Source organism: Eublepharis macularius, chromosome 16 (genome assembly GCF_028583425.1).
Source record: "Eublepharis macularius isolate TG4126 chromosome 16, MPM_Emac_v1.0, whole genome shotgun sequence".
Lineage (NCBI taxonomy): Eukaryota > Metazoa > Chordata > Lepidosauria > Squamata > Eublepharidae > Eublepharis > Eublepharis macularius.
This window is the reverse complement of record NC_072805.1, coordinates 32,172,604-32,187,425: the sequence shown is the minus strand read 5'-3', so window position 1 is coordinate 32,187,425 and position 14,822 is coordinate 32,172,604. Positions and strand designations below refer to the sequence as shown.

The window sequence follows — 14,822 nt, the reverse complement described above, 5'->3', positions numbered from 1 at the left end:
TCGGAATCCCGGGAGATCTCCCGCCGCCCCCTGGAAGCTGGCAAGCCCGCGCTCCCCGAAGCCGCCCTCACGGCGGGAGGCCCAGCCGGCTCCTTCTTCCCGCCCCTTCCCAGGCCGGGCCTGCCCTCCGCCGGCCCCTCGGAGGCGCGCGTCACGCGGGGACGGGCCTCGCCTCGGCGGGCGGGCGGGCCGCGCTCTTCTTGCGGGTGTCCCGTCTGAGGCGGCCGGCGGCCATGGGGAGGCAGAGGGATGCTCCGCCGCTGCCCGCCCGGCCGGCCGAGGGCCGCCGGCTCCTCCTCCTCCTGCTCCCCCCCGGGCTGGGCGCCGCGGCCGCCAGGGGGGAGAAAGGGCCGTAGCCGCAGCGCTGCTCCCGCCTCCGCCTCCGCCGCGAAGGGCTTCCCCTGGCGAAGGGCAAAGGGACCCGCCATGGACGCGCCGGCCGCCGAGCTCCGGCCGCCGGGCACGTTGGGACCGCTGGCGGCCATCTGCCTAGGTGAGTCGGGGCCGGCGGGCAGGGCAAGGGGGAGAAGCCGCTTCTCTCCTACACGGTCCCGGCCGCAGGGCTTTATTATTATTATTATTATTATTATTATTATTATTATTATTATTATTATGCATTAGCATTGTCATTCGTTTGCACAGGGGGAGAGAGCAATCCCACGCCGGTGGGAGCATGTCTGCTCTGAAGTAAATCCCACCTAATCTTATGGGGCTTACTCTCAGGAAAGTGCGGTGGGTGCAGTCGTAAGCAGGTCTGCTTAAATGGCAGCGAGCCCCATGGTGCTTGCTCCCAGGAAAGTGTGGGAGCAAGTCTGTGCGTGTCTACTCTGCAGTAAATCCTATTTACTTCCATGGGGCTTGCTTCCAGGAAAGTGCTGTGGGAGCAATCTTAAAACATGACTGCTTTGAAGTAACTCCCACCGATTTCAATGGGGTTTACTCCCAGGAAAGTGTGGTGGGAGCAATCCCAAACATGTCTACTTAAATGCTACCTAATCCGATGGAATTTACTCCTACATAATTGAGGGAGCAATCTAAGCATGTCTACTCTGAAGTAAATCCCACTTAATCTCATGGGCTTACTCTCAGGAAAGTGTGGTGGGTGCAGTCGTAAGCACGTCTGCTTAAATGTCAGCTAATCCCATGGTGCTTGCTCCCAGGAAAGTGTGGGAGCAATCCTACGCATGTCTACTCTGAAGTAAATCTCACCTAATTCCGTGGGGCTTGCTTCCAGGAAAGCGCTGGTGGGACCAATTTTAAAACGACTGCTCTGAAGTAACTCCCACCTAATTCAATGGGGTTTACTCTCAGGAAAGTGTTGTGGGAGCAGTCCTAAACATTTCTATTCTGAAGTAAATTCCACCGAATCCAGTGAGGTTTACTCTCAGGAAAGTGAGTATGAGTGGGGGGAGCAATGAAGCCTCCCCCCCCCCTCCATGTTTCATTGAGGCTTACTCCTAGGTAAGCGTGCATAAGAATTGCCAGCAGAGAAACTGGAGGAAAAAAGATGTGAGAAATCAGTGGGGAGAGAGAGGGAACTGGGCAGATCCCTGATATCCAGGGACAGGCTGTTACTGGTCTCCAGTTAGAGACTGGGAGAGAGAAACATGGACTGGCCCTTGGCAGTTTCCGGGTTTCGGTGGGGAAGGAACAAAACAACTCCCCAACCCACACCGTGAATGTATATTAAATTCAAGAATATCTGCTTGTACTGTTGGCACAACAAGGGAAGGAATTATGTTGATGATGTCACCTTTCTCTCTGGGACCCAAGGTAGATTACACAATGCAAGTGAATACAATCTTATTATTTATATATTTAAAACATTTATTAGTCACCTGTCTTCCTTGCAGGAACTCAAGGCGGCTTGCAGTATAAACAAAAACAACCAAAGCATCTTTGTTGTTAGATTCCAATGTTACCCTTATGTTGTAATCTGCTTACTGATTGCTTGTCTTTATTTTGAAATCCACCTGCCAATTGTCTGTAAAGTTTTTTTTTGTAAAAATCATACTTGTAATCCACATTGGGTCCCCGTGAGAAAGGCAGACTGTAAATGAAAATAATTTTAATATTGAGTAGCCAGCACACAAACTAGGAAGTGGGTAGCATAACGTTCATCTGAGAGGAATGCATCTGGGGCTTAAATGAACTGTTTGATGAGTGTTGTATGGCTGCCCAGAAGGAGATCTGTAGGCAGGCACATGGGGGTGGGGGACTGTCACATAAACTGAGCACAAAGGGAATTGGCTCAGCCAGGTTCCCTGGAGAGATGACACAAAAGTCCTCTAAATCAGTCAATAAATTGACAGGTGCACATAACACCCAGCCGAGAGAAATGCATTCAGTGCTCGTATAGACCATTTAGCTGTGCTGTACATAAGCACCGAGAGCAGAGCGCACGTGCGACGCATGCAGGGACATGCATTTGGTATACACTGGCCACATTGAGGCTATGTGCCTTTTGCTCCCCCACATGCTACGATACTGCAGAATGAAGTGACATCAGCTCTGTTTGCTCAAGGGAAGGCATAGATTTCTGCACCCGGATTATGCTCAGCATGGAAATGGCTCAATAGGACAGTAGCTGTTGTTGCATTAGTGATTTAGTGATCTTTGGTTTTACTTGTGACGGTTGAGGCTTTTAAAAAAAAAATCGTGCTGCAGCTGGGAGATACCACATTTTGCCAAGTTAGGACCCTGTAGTCAGTAAAGCAAGCCTGGTGGGTGGTTGTGGCTCTCTTCTGCCTTGCAAACAAGTTAGGGTGGTTTGTTCTAACCGCCTTCTTGCTGCGATGCCTGTAATGTGGTATAGAGTCCATTGAGGAAAAAATAGATTCTTATAATAGAACATCAGCACCGAATGCATTTAAATGTAATAGAAATGCACACTGATAATATTCATTTCTCAGACGGAAGCATTTCGGAATGGAAATGGTTTGCTAGTTCACAGAAAAACCTCTTGATAATGCCATCGTGAGGTGGTAATGCAAATGTGCTTTTTGCCAGCTTAAAAATGTGGTTTCTGTCAGTGGATAATAAGGAATTTAGCAGTCTGGCTGGCCTGAGCCAAGTAGTTTGTCACCTGCAAAACTGAATGCAGGAGCCCGAAAGCAAAGTTTCCGGACTTCATGTGAGATTTTGTGCCTGGGGTCGGCTGTTCCTGTTTTCCTGAAATCTGTAGTGTCTGTTAAACTTACGCAACTGAATGCTGATTATTGATTGTCACGGTGAATATGTAGTCGTCAAACAGAATGCATTTCTTTCTTTGTTGATGACTGGCAACAGAAGACATTGAGCTGATAAAAATACTGCTGATGTGTGTGGTAGTTTATACCCACTTTTTGCAAGTTGGACCTTTTCCCTATTTCTTAACTTTTGTTCTGGATCTCCTACTACAGACAAAGATGGAATGGGTGGTATTTAATCAGTGTTTTAATCTGGTTGGTAGTTCAATAGCGTCAGGATGAGAAAAACCTCTATTTTTTGCTTTGTTCCTGTGTGTACCGCGCCTCCCTCCTGCCTAGAGCAATCTCCGTTTCACTTTCGCAGCAGGTTTTTAGTTATGAAATGCAGATGCAGTATATGTATCTTCGGCCTTGGATTGTTTTGCTGTAATTCTCTGGATGATGTATTTAAGACAAGTAATCCATCCAATCTGCTAGTAAGTTCTTAATGTTCTTATCTAACTGTCCCCGTTCCTCTGCCCCAAAAGATGCTAGATTAGAAGAAATGGATAGAACATGTGCCTTGGCCGTTGGTGTTTGCTGCTAATTTTGCCTCCCTTTTTTAACTGATTAAATAGTTTTAATGTAAAAGACTCTTCTGACGGCTGAAAGAGTCCTTCCTCCAGTGGAGAATTCCTTCCTTGATAGAAGGCTATCTTTGGAGAGAGTTCACGGTGAGCAGCAGGGAAACTAGTACATTAGTTTCTAAATTAATAGTAGCGTTTGCAGAAGGCTGAGGAACTTGGGTCCTAGGTAGAGTTACCGGCTCCAGGTCCTGGAGATTTGGGGGTTGAAGCCTGGAGAGGGCAGGGTTTGGGGAGGGGAGGGATCTCAACTGGTTATAATGCTATCAGATTCACCCTACAAAGCAGACATTTTCTCCAGGGGAGCTGATCTCTATGACCTGGAGATCAGTTGTAATTTTAGGAGATCTGCAGCCACCACCTGGAGTCCTAGGTCATACAAAGTTTCTAGTCTTCATTGATATTCTAGCGTAGAAAAACAAGATGTCCACACCTTCCTTCCTTCATACCCCACCTTTCTCCCCAACAGAGACCCACAAGGAGGCTTACTTTGCCCAATACACTGCTGTCCTAGTAACTCCCTACAGTCCAGTGTACTTCTTTCCCACCATCATCAACAGTGATGCGTTGAAGATGGATTTCTCGGTTAAGGAACATTGTAATCTTATGTAATAAAGTTGTTGGTGTTAGATGGATAGTTTCATGGGTAGCCATGTTGGTCTGTGGTAGAAGAGCAACGTTCAGGTCCAGTAGCACTTTAAAGACCAACTAGATTTACAGGGTGTGAGCTTTTGAGAGTCAAAGCTCCCTTTGTCAGTTATGAGGAGGAGGGAAAGGAAGGGGTCTTTACAATCCAGGCACAGCGTGGGAGGGGTATTGTAAATTGGAGTGTCAGGAAGCTAGTCGTAATACATGTTGTAATTCACTTGATAGAGCATGGGTGCGAGGTGCAGAAAATTAGCATCTGTAATGTGAGAAAAATACTATGTCCTGATTCAACCCTGGGGAAATCCATTGTTCCAAATTATTAGATGGAGAAATTCCCCGCACCAGTTTTTCCTTTGAAAATGGCTTCTTTTCTATATTCAGATATAACAGCAACCTGTGGTTAATTATCCTTGGGGAATGGATCTCTTTTGATTCCGGATGAGGGACGTGGTTTCTGTAATATTACTTTGCTGTTCTGTACCAACAGTGTAGGCTTAAAATCTCTTGGAGGCTTTTCTCTGGAATCTCGCCCAGATGGCTGTCTGAATTCAGACGCCAGCTAGTGCTTGGGGGATCCTTCCATCATCTCTTACGTTTGCAAGCAGTATGGTTTTTGCTGTGACAGGCCTCTCAACATGGAACTCATTCCCTCCAGTCTTTCTTCTCACCTAACAATAATTGCCTTGAAGGCTGTTTTAATTTTTGGTTGGTGCCCCTTCCCAAATATGTCTTTTTTCTTTTCCCCATTCCCTTCCCTAAATTTTGTTTTAAGTGTGATTTATCACACAAAGTATACTGAATGAAAATCGGCAGGACATGCAGTGTGTATACACAAACAAACTCGTGCTATTTTTATGCTATGTCATTTCCCCCCTGGAAATTTAGCACTGAGTTAAGTAAGCTCAGCTCAGCTACCATGCTTTGGCAATGTACTTGTAGGCCCAGGCGCTCCCTTTCTTCTCCATATCAAATCCCTCTCACATGTAGTTCTCCTCCCCTCTTTCCCGGTTTGTTCTGTTTCAAAATCAAGCAGATGAGTGTAGGTGCTAACTAAGAATTTGCGCCAAAGCATGTTTTGAAACTGTGGTTTTAAGTAGGTTTACAGACCATGTCTTGGATCCAAACTGTGGAGATGGGTCCTGACTCCTGAGGTGCCATTCCATTCACAGAAGAAATCCATCTATTAGCGGAAGAGCACCTTTGGCTCCCATCCCATTCTTTGGAAGCAAACTGGTTAGAAAATAAAATGGGTGGTGGAGGAGGAGAGAATGTGACAGGGGAGAAATGGAAAGCAAAAAGGGTGGAGGAGGAGGTTCGTGGGCCAACAAGATGTTTCTGATCCTCCAGATCATGCTTGGATCAGAATGTGACATCTGAATTGGACATGTGCCGTTTACAGATACATCTTAAATACATTTACAGATACACCTTGTCATCTTGGTCCCTGCCCCTTTTCTTCTTCAGCCCACTCGGTCTTGCCCTCTTTACTATGCAACACTGGAACCGTTTTGTGAAGATTGTTTAACCAAACCTAGGGAGCCATTCTGACCTGAGTAGTCTAGAAAATCTACGCTATTGGAAGCGAAGACTTGATCAAGGATGGCAGATTTGATTATTTTGGAATATTTCTGAGTAAAGTGGATATCTCATGTAGTGTGTCACACCGGAATAGAGGCTTATTAGCATGAGCCATTGCAGTGATTAAAAAAGAAACAGCATAGGATGTGTAGTTAATGGAATAATTGCTCAGCATCTGCATTAGCTGCCTAATAAAATAATATGCTAATAGGTAATACTAATTAATAAACATGTAGGGAGCACTCTGATGTCCCTGCTGTATCCCCATGCCATCTCTTAGCTGCTTGGAAAATGCAAAAAGCAATTTTGTTATTTCACATCTTCAACTCTTCCAACTCCCCCCTCCCCTCCACCAAATGTCCATTGAAATGTTGCCAGTTCATCAATTGTGCTCTTTCTTTAGAAGATAAAATCCTGTGATGTGTTGCTACAGAGTCGTTCTTTAAATTACTGTATTTACTCAATGCAATACTAGTTCCCCCCCCCAAGTATGTCATAAAAAGAGTGTTGTCTTAAATTCACATAAAAGTTACAGTTATGTCCAATAATAAAAATCTTTTTTATGTATAACATTTGTAGAGGAGTTTGGCTTACATTCAGACTTGTCTTTCTTTCAAGTAAATATAGTACTGTGGTGTGATTTAAAAAATCCTTGTGTTGTATTGTGACAGAGGCCAGACTTATCAGCAACTGGCATAGCAAATCCTTTTTCTTAATATAAGAAGAGGCTACTTTGGTTATAATATGACATTATTAATATAACATAATTTGCTTTCAGTGAGATTGTCGTGGGCATTCAGTTGCAGATGTGATCATTGTTCTTGTTGGGCAAGATTTCAGATGTGAAAAATGCTGAATTCTTGCATACTGGTTTAAGGGCAAATACAACTATGTATATCATATGAATAGCATAGATGCTGCAGTAAAACAAAATTTGCATGGCTCGATCATACATCTACTGGTATGGCTTTAAGCAAGTTATTTTTCCATTGTCCGTTGCCTTTGTGCACCACTGCTATTGAATAGGTAGTGGGGCCAAAACTGGAAAAAAAGAATGGCAGTGACTCGTGTGTTCCTCAATATTGCTTAACATTTAATTTATTAAATTTCTTACCCGCCCTCCCTGCAAGTGGGCTCAGGGCGGGTTACAACATCAGGGCTTTTTTTCTGGGAAAAGAGGTGGTGGAACTCAGTGGTGGAATTCAGGACTGCACAATGATGTCACTTTGGGTCAGCTGGAGCAAGGGGGGAGTTTTTTAAAGTTTAAATCGCCCTTGGCGAAAATAGTCACATGGCTGGTGGCCCCGCCCCCTGATCTCCAGACAGAGGGGAGTTTAGAGTGCCCTCCGCGCAGTGGCGCGGAGGGCAATCTAAACTCCCCTCTGTCTGGAGATCAGGGGGCGGGGCCACCAGCCATGTGACTATTTTCCAGAGGTGCTGGAATTCCGTTCCACCGTGTTCCTGCTGAAAAAAAGCCCTGTACAACATTATATAGTGGTGGTGGGGGGAGTGTCCTCAAGTCAAAGCTGACTTATGGTGACCCCTGGGGGGATTCACTAACAGAGGTGGTTTGCCGTTGCTTGCCTCTACAGCCCTGGTCTTCACTGAAGGTCTCCCATCCAGTTACTAACCAAAGTTGACTCTGCTTAGCTTCTGAGATCTGACGAGATCAGGCTCACCTGGGCTATCTAGGTCAATAAGTTAAAAACAACCATACACAATAAAAGATAAAATACACAATTTCGTGATTCCAATACAAAATTAAAACTACGATCTAAGATGCAGCATATGATAGTTCACCATAATACATCCCATGCACCCGTATCATGGAGGTAGGGAAAGCAGGTTGCCAGAATATAAAACAGTGATTTTCCTTTTTAATGTTCAGAACATATCATATATTTTTTCTCAGTAATCCTCTCAACAACCCTGTAATGTAGGTTCTTGTTATTATCCCTGTTAAATTAGGGGTTTGGTGGGCGGGGAGCATGAAGGTAGCTGAGGCTGAGAAAATAAGTAGCTTGCCTAAGACTACTTAGTGGGGAATAATTGCAATCCCTGATCCCCATCACGAATGGGGTTCAACAGGTTACCCGCACCTGTCGGCATAGGGTAGACACACGCTGAGCCAGTCAGTGTGTCGTGTGTGCAGCCCCGGACATCTCATTCATGGGGAAGACTACTTAGTGAGTTTGTTGCTGAAAATAGATCCTTGAATTTACCAGTCCAGAGCTCACTCCTATCCACTATGCAAGTGGGTAGCTGTAAAAAAATAAAGAGGAGTCTTATGGTATCTTAATGGGAGACCACCAAGGAAGTCCAGGATTGTTAGGCAGAGGCAGGCAATGGAAACAACCTCTGAACATCTCTTGCCTTGAAAACACCACCGTCACTTGCGACTTGGTGGTGCTGTCCATCACCAATGACCAGGGTTTTTTTTCTGGGAAAAGAGGTGGTGGAACTGAGTGGGTTGCCAGCACAGGGAGCAACTCTTGGCGGGAGGTAGTGCCCTTGGTATCACATGCGCATACGCAAAGTGCATGCACGCTCCCAGGACCACACAATGATGTCACTTTGGGTCAGCTGGAACAAAGGGGGAGTTTTTTAACGTTTAAATTGCCCTCAGCGAAAATGGTCACATGGCGGTGGCCCCGCCCCCTGATCTCCAGACAGAGGGGAGTTTAGATTGCCCTCCGTGCCGCTTCAGCAGCATGGAGGGCAATCTAAACTCCCCTCTGTCTGGAGATCATGGGGGTGGGACCACCGGCCATGTTACCATTTTCAAGAGGTGCCGGAACTCTGTTCCACCGCGTTCCAGCTGAAAAAAAGCCCTGCCAAAGACTAACACCATTTTATTCCTGCGTAAACTTTTGGATTAGAGCTAACTCAACTGTGTTATTTTTCTTCTTCCTATCTAGAAAGCAGTTTTGAAATTAATTGGTTCTTTCATCCTGTCAGCAGTATATATACAGGTACATTCTTTTCTTAAGGCCATGTGAAGAATGTAATGCTGGCTCTTGTTGGAAGAACATGGTTATTTGTTACATTTAAATTCTACCTTTCTTTCCACTCAAGGCAGTGTTCACAAGATTCACGGAGGACTCCCATCGAAGTACCAGTCAGACCCAGATTCCCTTAGCTTCAGCAAAGTTGCCGCTTCCTATGCTTTTACACCATACCTTAAAATGTTGCAGATAATTTGAAATAACTTCTGAGTTTTTGCTATTGCCACTAACCAATCCTTTTTTCTTCTTTTTGTATTTTAAAAAACAGTGAATCTCTTCTTTTCTGGGAAAATTGAAAGTGCTGTACCTTCATTAGGTAGGATATTCCTATTTTCTGTGTGTTTACATTTCTTCCTTGGAACTCAAGGCTGCTTACACAGGGCTCCTAGATCATCTCTCATCTAGACATCAGCTAGTCTTAGACCGACTTAAACCTACTTAGCTTCAACAGCTTTGCTACATACTTGTTGCTTATAGCTAATAAATCACCTTCACTGTGGAGAAGAAGGCATCTTTGGAATTTAAACCCGTGTAATGATGTTGCTGAAAGAAATAGGATAGTCCTTGAATCATCTTTTTTTTTCAGATTCACATGTGAATTCCAGCTTGAGAATGGCAGTGATATTAGTCTGTTGCTTTTCAAATCGCTTTACAAAGAGACAAACTCCTCTAAATTAATTAGTCATTCTGAAAAATAATTAATATGCAGTAAATGATGCCTGAGCCAAGTACTGATTCTCAAAAACCGTGGTTTCATCACAGCAGTCTAATTTTAGGCTGTACATTTTATTTATTTATGGTAAGTATAAAATCACAGAGAGAGCAGGAAAGGTCCTGACCATTTGGATGGGGGGCGGGGGATGCGACTGTATCAACATTTCAAAAAGAGACGTGCACAAGTGTAGCAGCTCCTTTTACTAGAGATGTCAGAACTTGAACCAGGGGCCTTCTGCATGCAAAGCATGTGCTGTAATACTGAGCCATAACCCATCCCCAAATTCAGAAGCAACAATACAGCAAGAGTTCCCAAACCGTTGCTGCATTTGACAACAATTTTTGCATATTTTTTGTAAAATTCAAGTATCTGATGGCCTTAATTTTAGGAAGAAGGAAGACCAACCATTTTACAGAAGAGCTAGGCTAGAAAATGATGTTCTCGTTATTTCACGGTTGGCTATGAATCTCTTCTGGTTGCTAGGAGGCACAACTAGTGAGTTTTATGAGTGGGCTTTCAGTACTTTCCCCTCTTTTGGCCTTTTCAGGCAAAATTATCATATGCTCATTAAGGGTGGTTAACCCTCTCCTAGAAAATGTCTGTTGAGCTGCATTGAGGTCAGATAATTAGCGTGAAAGAATAATAGAAATAATAGTAGAAAGAATAGATAGAAAGAATAATAGAATAATAGTAAAAGGGGCGTGAAAAAATAATAGAAAGATAACTGTTACAGTGTTTAAAGATTGGGGAAAGCTGTGGTGGCAAGGCAACCTATGCTTTCAAATGTTAGCATTTAGCATTTTTGTTCCTGTTAGCTTGCAGTGGGAGACCAGAACAGCATACTGAGCGACGTGGAGTCATCTACAGCCCTTCCTGGCCATTAAACTATCCTGCTGACGTCAACTGCAGCTGGTACATTCAAGGCGATCGGGGTGATGTGATCACTATAAGGTAAGACTGGTTTATTTTTTTATAAAAAATTGTAGTTCATCTACGGTCTTCCTGTGCAGTCCCACATGGGACTGCGCACGCGCAGGCCTGCCGATACCGGAGATTTTAACAGCTAAACACCACCAGGGGGCGCTCCCGCCTCTCAGCGCGCATGCGCGGCCGCTTTCCCGCCGAAACGGACCTTAAGAGGCGGAGCGCCCCTCACATACCCTCAGTTTCTCTTTCGCCGCCGATCGTTGAGGTTTACAGCTTTCTTCGTTCGCGATGTCTGAGAAGGCCTTGTTTAAGCGTTGCGAGACCTGCAATCGTAAGATGACAAGGTCGGATGGCCATTCCATTTGTTTATATTGCCTTGGGGAAACTCACAACACTCAGGCGTGCAAGCATTGCCGCGCGTTTACCTCAAAGGGCAGGGCGGAACGGACGGATCGTTTGCATGCCTTTCTCTGGCAGCGTGCGATGTCGGTCGAGGACCCTCCACCGAAGTCTTCGTCTGCTCCGTCTGCGTCCTCTCGTCCACCTGTACCTTCGGGTTCCAAGACTCCTCGTTCTCAGCCGTCTCCGAGTCGCTCGGAGTCGAGGTCCGAGAGGATCCCTTCGGGTCGGAGTTTGTCGGAACCGACCGCTTCGGTTCCGAGACATCTAGCAAGTCGACCTCCTTCGATCTCGTCGGCTGTCTCGGCTTCACCTGCTCGTGGCGCCCATAGAAGTTCGACTCCGTCGGTTCCGAGGTCGACTCCGCCAACTCAGACCACCTCTACGGTTCCGATGACTTCGGATCCTTCTGTGAGATCGAAGGCCGTTCCTGAAAAGAAAAAGAAGAAGCATAAGCATTCCAGTAAGCATGATAAGGCAGTGTTGGAAGGCTTACTCACCTCTTCCCCGTCGGTTCCGGTCGACTCCGCTCCCGTCCAAGTGGAGCAGCAGGCGGAGGCGAGTGATCGTCCGCAGTCCAAGACTCCTCCGGACCGGGTGGCTCAGGAGGACGATGTCATTCTCCTCGAGAAGCCTCTTACCCCTTCCGGTCGGGCTCGATCGGCCTCGTACGAATCGGACTCTATTCAGTCGGCTCGGAGTCGACGGAGTCGGTCTGCCCGTCGCTCTAGCTGTCGGACCCCACGGTCCTATCGGAGCCGATCCAGGGAGAGTCGACGTCGAGATGATCCTGTCCCTCGTTACTTTAGCAGGGAGAGTTCATACTACTTGGACCGGCATTATAGAGGTGCTTCGTTGTCTCCCTCATTTCGAGTCGGTTCCGATGTTGGCTATGACCCGTCCCGCCTCCCGTCGGATCGGGTCTCTCCACGACCCCGGGCCCGTTACAGTGTTTCTCCTCTGTCGGAGTCACCTGAAAAGGAGATTGGGCCATCTGATGAGGCCTCGCCCACTGATGATTTTCGGGCCTACAACGAGTTGCTCCAAAGAATGGCGAAAGCCCTGGACCTTGAAGTGACTTCCACTGAATCTAAATTTACTGATAAGATATTGCAACATATCTATTCGGGTTCTACTCCCTCGATTGCCTTTCCCCTTATTGAGGGGTTTGCTGATCTATGGAAGAAGCTGCAGTCTCGACCTGCGTCTGCTACCGCCACTAATCGGAAAGTGGAGAGCTTGTACAGAACCAAGGACGATGCTCATCCGTTCCTGGCCGTTCATCCTCCTCCATCCTCACTTGTCACCGAGGAGATGCAAGCTCGGCCTCGCCAGGGCTCACTATCGGCTCCAACTGACAAGGATAGTAGAAAGATCGATGCCTTGGGTAGGAAGTTGTATACTTCGGCTACGTTTGGCATCAAAGTGGCGAATTATGCCGCAATGATGGCGGCTTATCAGCTGTTTTTATGGAAGAAGGTGGCGTCTTTTCTTCCTAAGCTTCCCGAAGATCAGCGCACTCTGCTTCGGGTCATTCAGGAGGAGGCTGTTCGTCTATCCAGACACCAAATTAATGTTGGGAGAAGTATGGCTGACACTGCGTCTCGATCACTTCTCTCCTCGGTGGTACTGCGCAGGTACGCATGGCTTCGCACGACCGCCCTGCCAGTTGAGACAAGGAACAGGGTTGAGGACCTGCCGTTCGAGGGCACCACTCTGTTTTCAGAGAAAACTGACGAGTTCCTCTCTAAGAAGAGGACTGACCGTCTGACAGCCCGCTCGTATGGGGTTCTACACCAGCCGTCGCAGCAGCCTTCTCGCCCATATTATCGCTCCTTCCAGCGTGGCAGACAACACCGCTATCAGCCCTATCAAGGGTATGCTTACCAGCAGCGCAGGAGCTACCAGAGCCCACAATCTGCCTTTCCCAGACGAAGGCAGGGCCAACGTCCCAAGCCTGGTTCCCAACAGCATCAGGCCAAGGACCAGGACCAATTGCATAAGCAATTCTGACAATCACAGGGACCTGACCCCACATTTGGGGACAGGCTTAATGCTTTTTTGGATGCCTGGTGTTCAATTTGTTCCGATGTTTGGGTTTTGTCTATTATCCAGTTTGGTTATAAAGTTGAATTTCTTGGTTTACCTTACCTACGTCTCCCTGTGTTTTCTTCTGACCCCCCTCGTTCAGAGATCCTGGGGGAGCTCTCAGCCCTATTGCAGAAAGGGGCTATAGAGGAGATTCCGGTTGCTTCAGCTGGTTTGGGGTTCTATTCCAACCTGTTTTTAGTGGAGAAGAAGGATGGTGGGCTTCGGCCTATCCTGGATCTTAGGGGTTTGAATAAATTTATACGAGTTCGTAAATTCAAAATGGTTACTCTACAGATGGTTTTGACCTTGTTGCCCCAACAGTCGTGGTTTGCAGTCCTGGATCTGAAGGATGCGTATTTTCATATTTCAATTTTCCCTGAACACAGGAAGTTTTTACGTTTTGTCTATGGGCAACGTGTCTTTCAATACAATGTTTTACCCTTTGGGTTGGCCACTGCACCTAGGGTGTTCACCAAGTGTGTGGCAGTAGTGGTGGCTCATTTACGCCTCCAGGGCTGCCAGATCTTTCCTTATCTGGATGACTGGCTCTTGGTTGGTGATTCTGCTGACTCTGTGTCCAATCAGGTGTATCTCACCTTAAATTTATGTTTACGCCTGGGTCTTTTTGTTAATCAAAAGAAGTCCAAGTTGACCCCGGTGCGCTCCATCCAATTTATTGGAGTGGTTTTGGATGGTGTTCGGGATGCAGGTTTCTTGCCTTCAGAGCGTGCTGCAAAAATTAAGAGGCTTATTTCGACCCTTCAGAGGTGTCGTTTCCAATCTGTTCGCTTTATCCAGACCCTTTTGGGTTGCATGGCTTCTACTACGGCTGTGGTTCCGCTGGCCAGGTTATTTATGCGACCCTTCCAATTGTGGTTCAATTCAGTATTCTCACCGGCCCGTGATTCTCAAAATAGGAGACTTTCCGTCCCTAGGGGGGTGCTGTCCTCCCTGGAGTGGTGGCTGGATGATGCTAATTTATTTAAAGGGATGGAGTTTGGTTTTCACCAAACTCATCTGTCAGTTACTTCCGATGCTTCCCTTTTCGGTTGGGGGGCTCACTGTGCTGGCCTTTATGCCCATGGGTTATGGTCTGAATCTGAACGTGAGGAACATATTAATGTTCTTGAGTTACGGGCAATTTTATATGCATTGATCTCCTTTACAGATGTCGTGCGGAACAAGTCCGTTCAGGTCCTGACCGACAACACGACGGCGATGTTTTACATCAACAAGCAAGGTGGCACGGCGTCTGTGGCTCTCTGCACAGAGGCGATGAGACTCTGGAAGTGGGCCATAGATCATGCTGTCTGGCTGCATGCAGTTCACATCCCGGGGGTGCAGAATTCCATGGCGGACCACCTGAGCAGGCTCCACAAGGAAAACTACGAGTGGTCCCTCCAGGACAAGTATCTCGCCCCTATCTTCTCGGAATGGGGGACTCCAGAGTTGGACCTGTTTGCGACTGTGGAAAATCGCAAGGTCCTAGCTTATTGTTCCAGAGGAGGAGTAGGCCCAGAATCAAGTGGGGACGCGTTTCAGTTAAGTTGGTCAGGTCCCCTGTGTTATGCCTTCCCTCCGTTCCCGCTTCTGGCACGGGTCCTCAGCAAGATCCAGAGGGACAGAGCGTCCGTCATCCTGGTGACCC

At 46.8% G+C, this 14,822-nt stretch overlaps 1 protein-coding gene across 1 annotated transcript in view; it reads left to right on the top strand.

The window, feature by feature from the left end:
• The first annotated feature begins 227 nt into the window (after positions 1-227).
• LRP3 (LDL receptor related protein 3) overlaps positions 228-14,822 on the top strand; it is a 31,877-nt gene continuing 17,282 nt past the window's right edge. Inside the window, exons 1-3 of the mRNA XM_055000348.1 lie at positions 228-493; positions 9,311-9,358; positions 10,573-10,708. Of these exons, the coding sequence (XP_054856323.1) occupies positions 250-493; positions 9,311-9,358; positions 10,573-10,708 (428 nt within the window). The 5' untranslated portion in view covers positions 228-249. The remainder of the gene's footprint in view (positions 494-9,310; positions 9,359-10,572; positions 10,709-14,822) is intronic.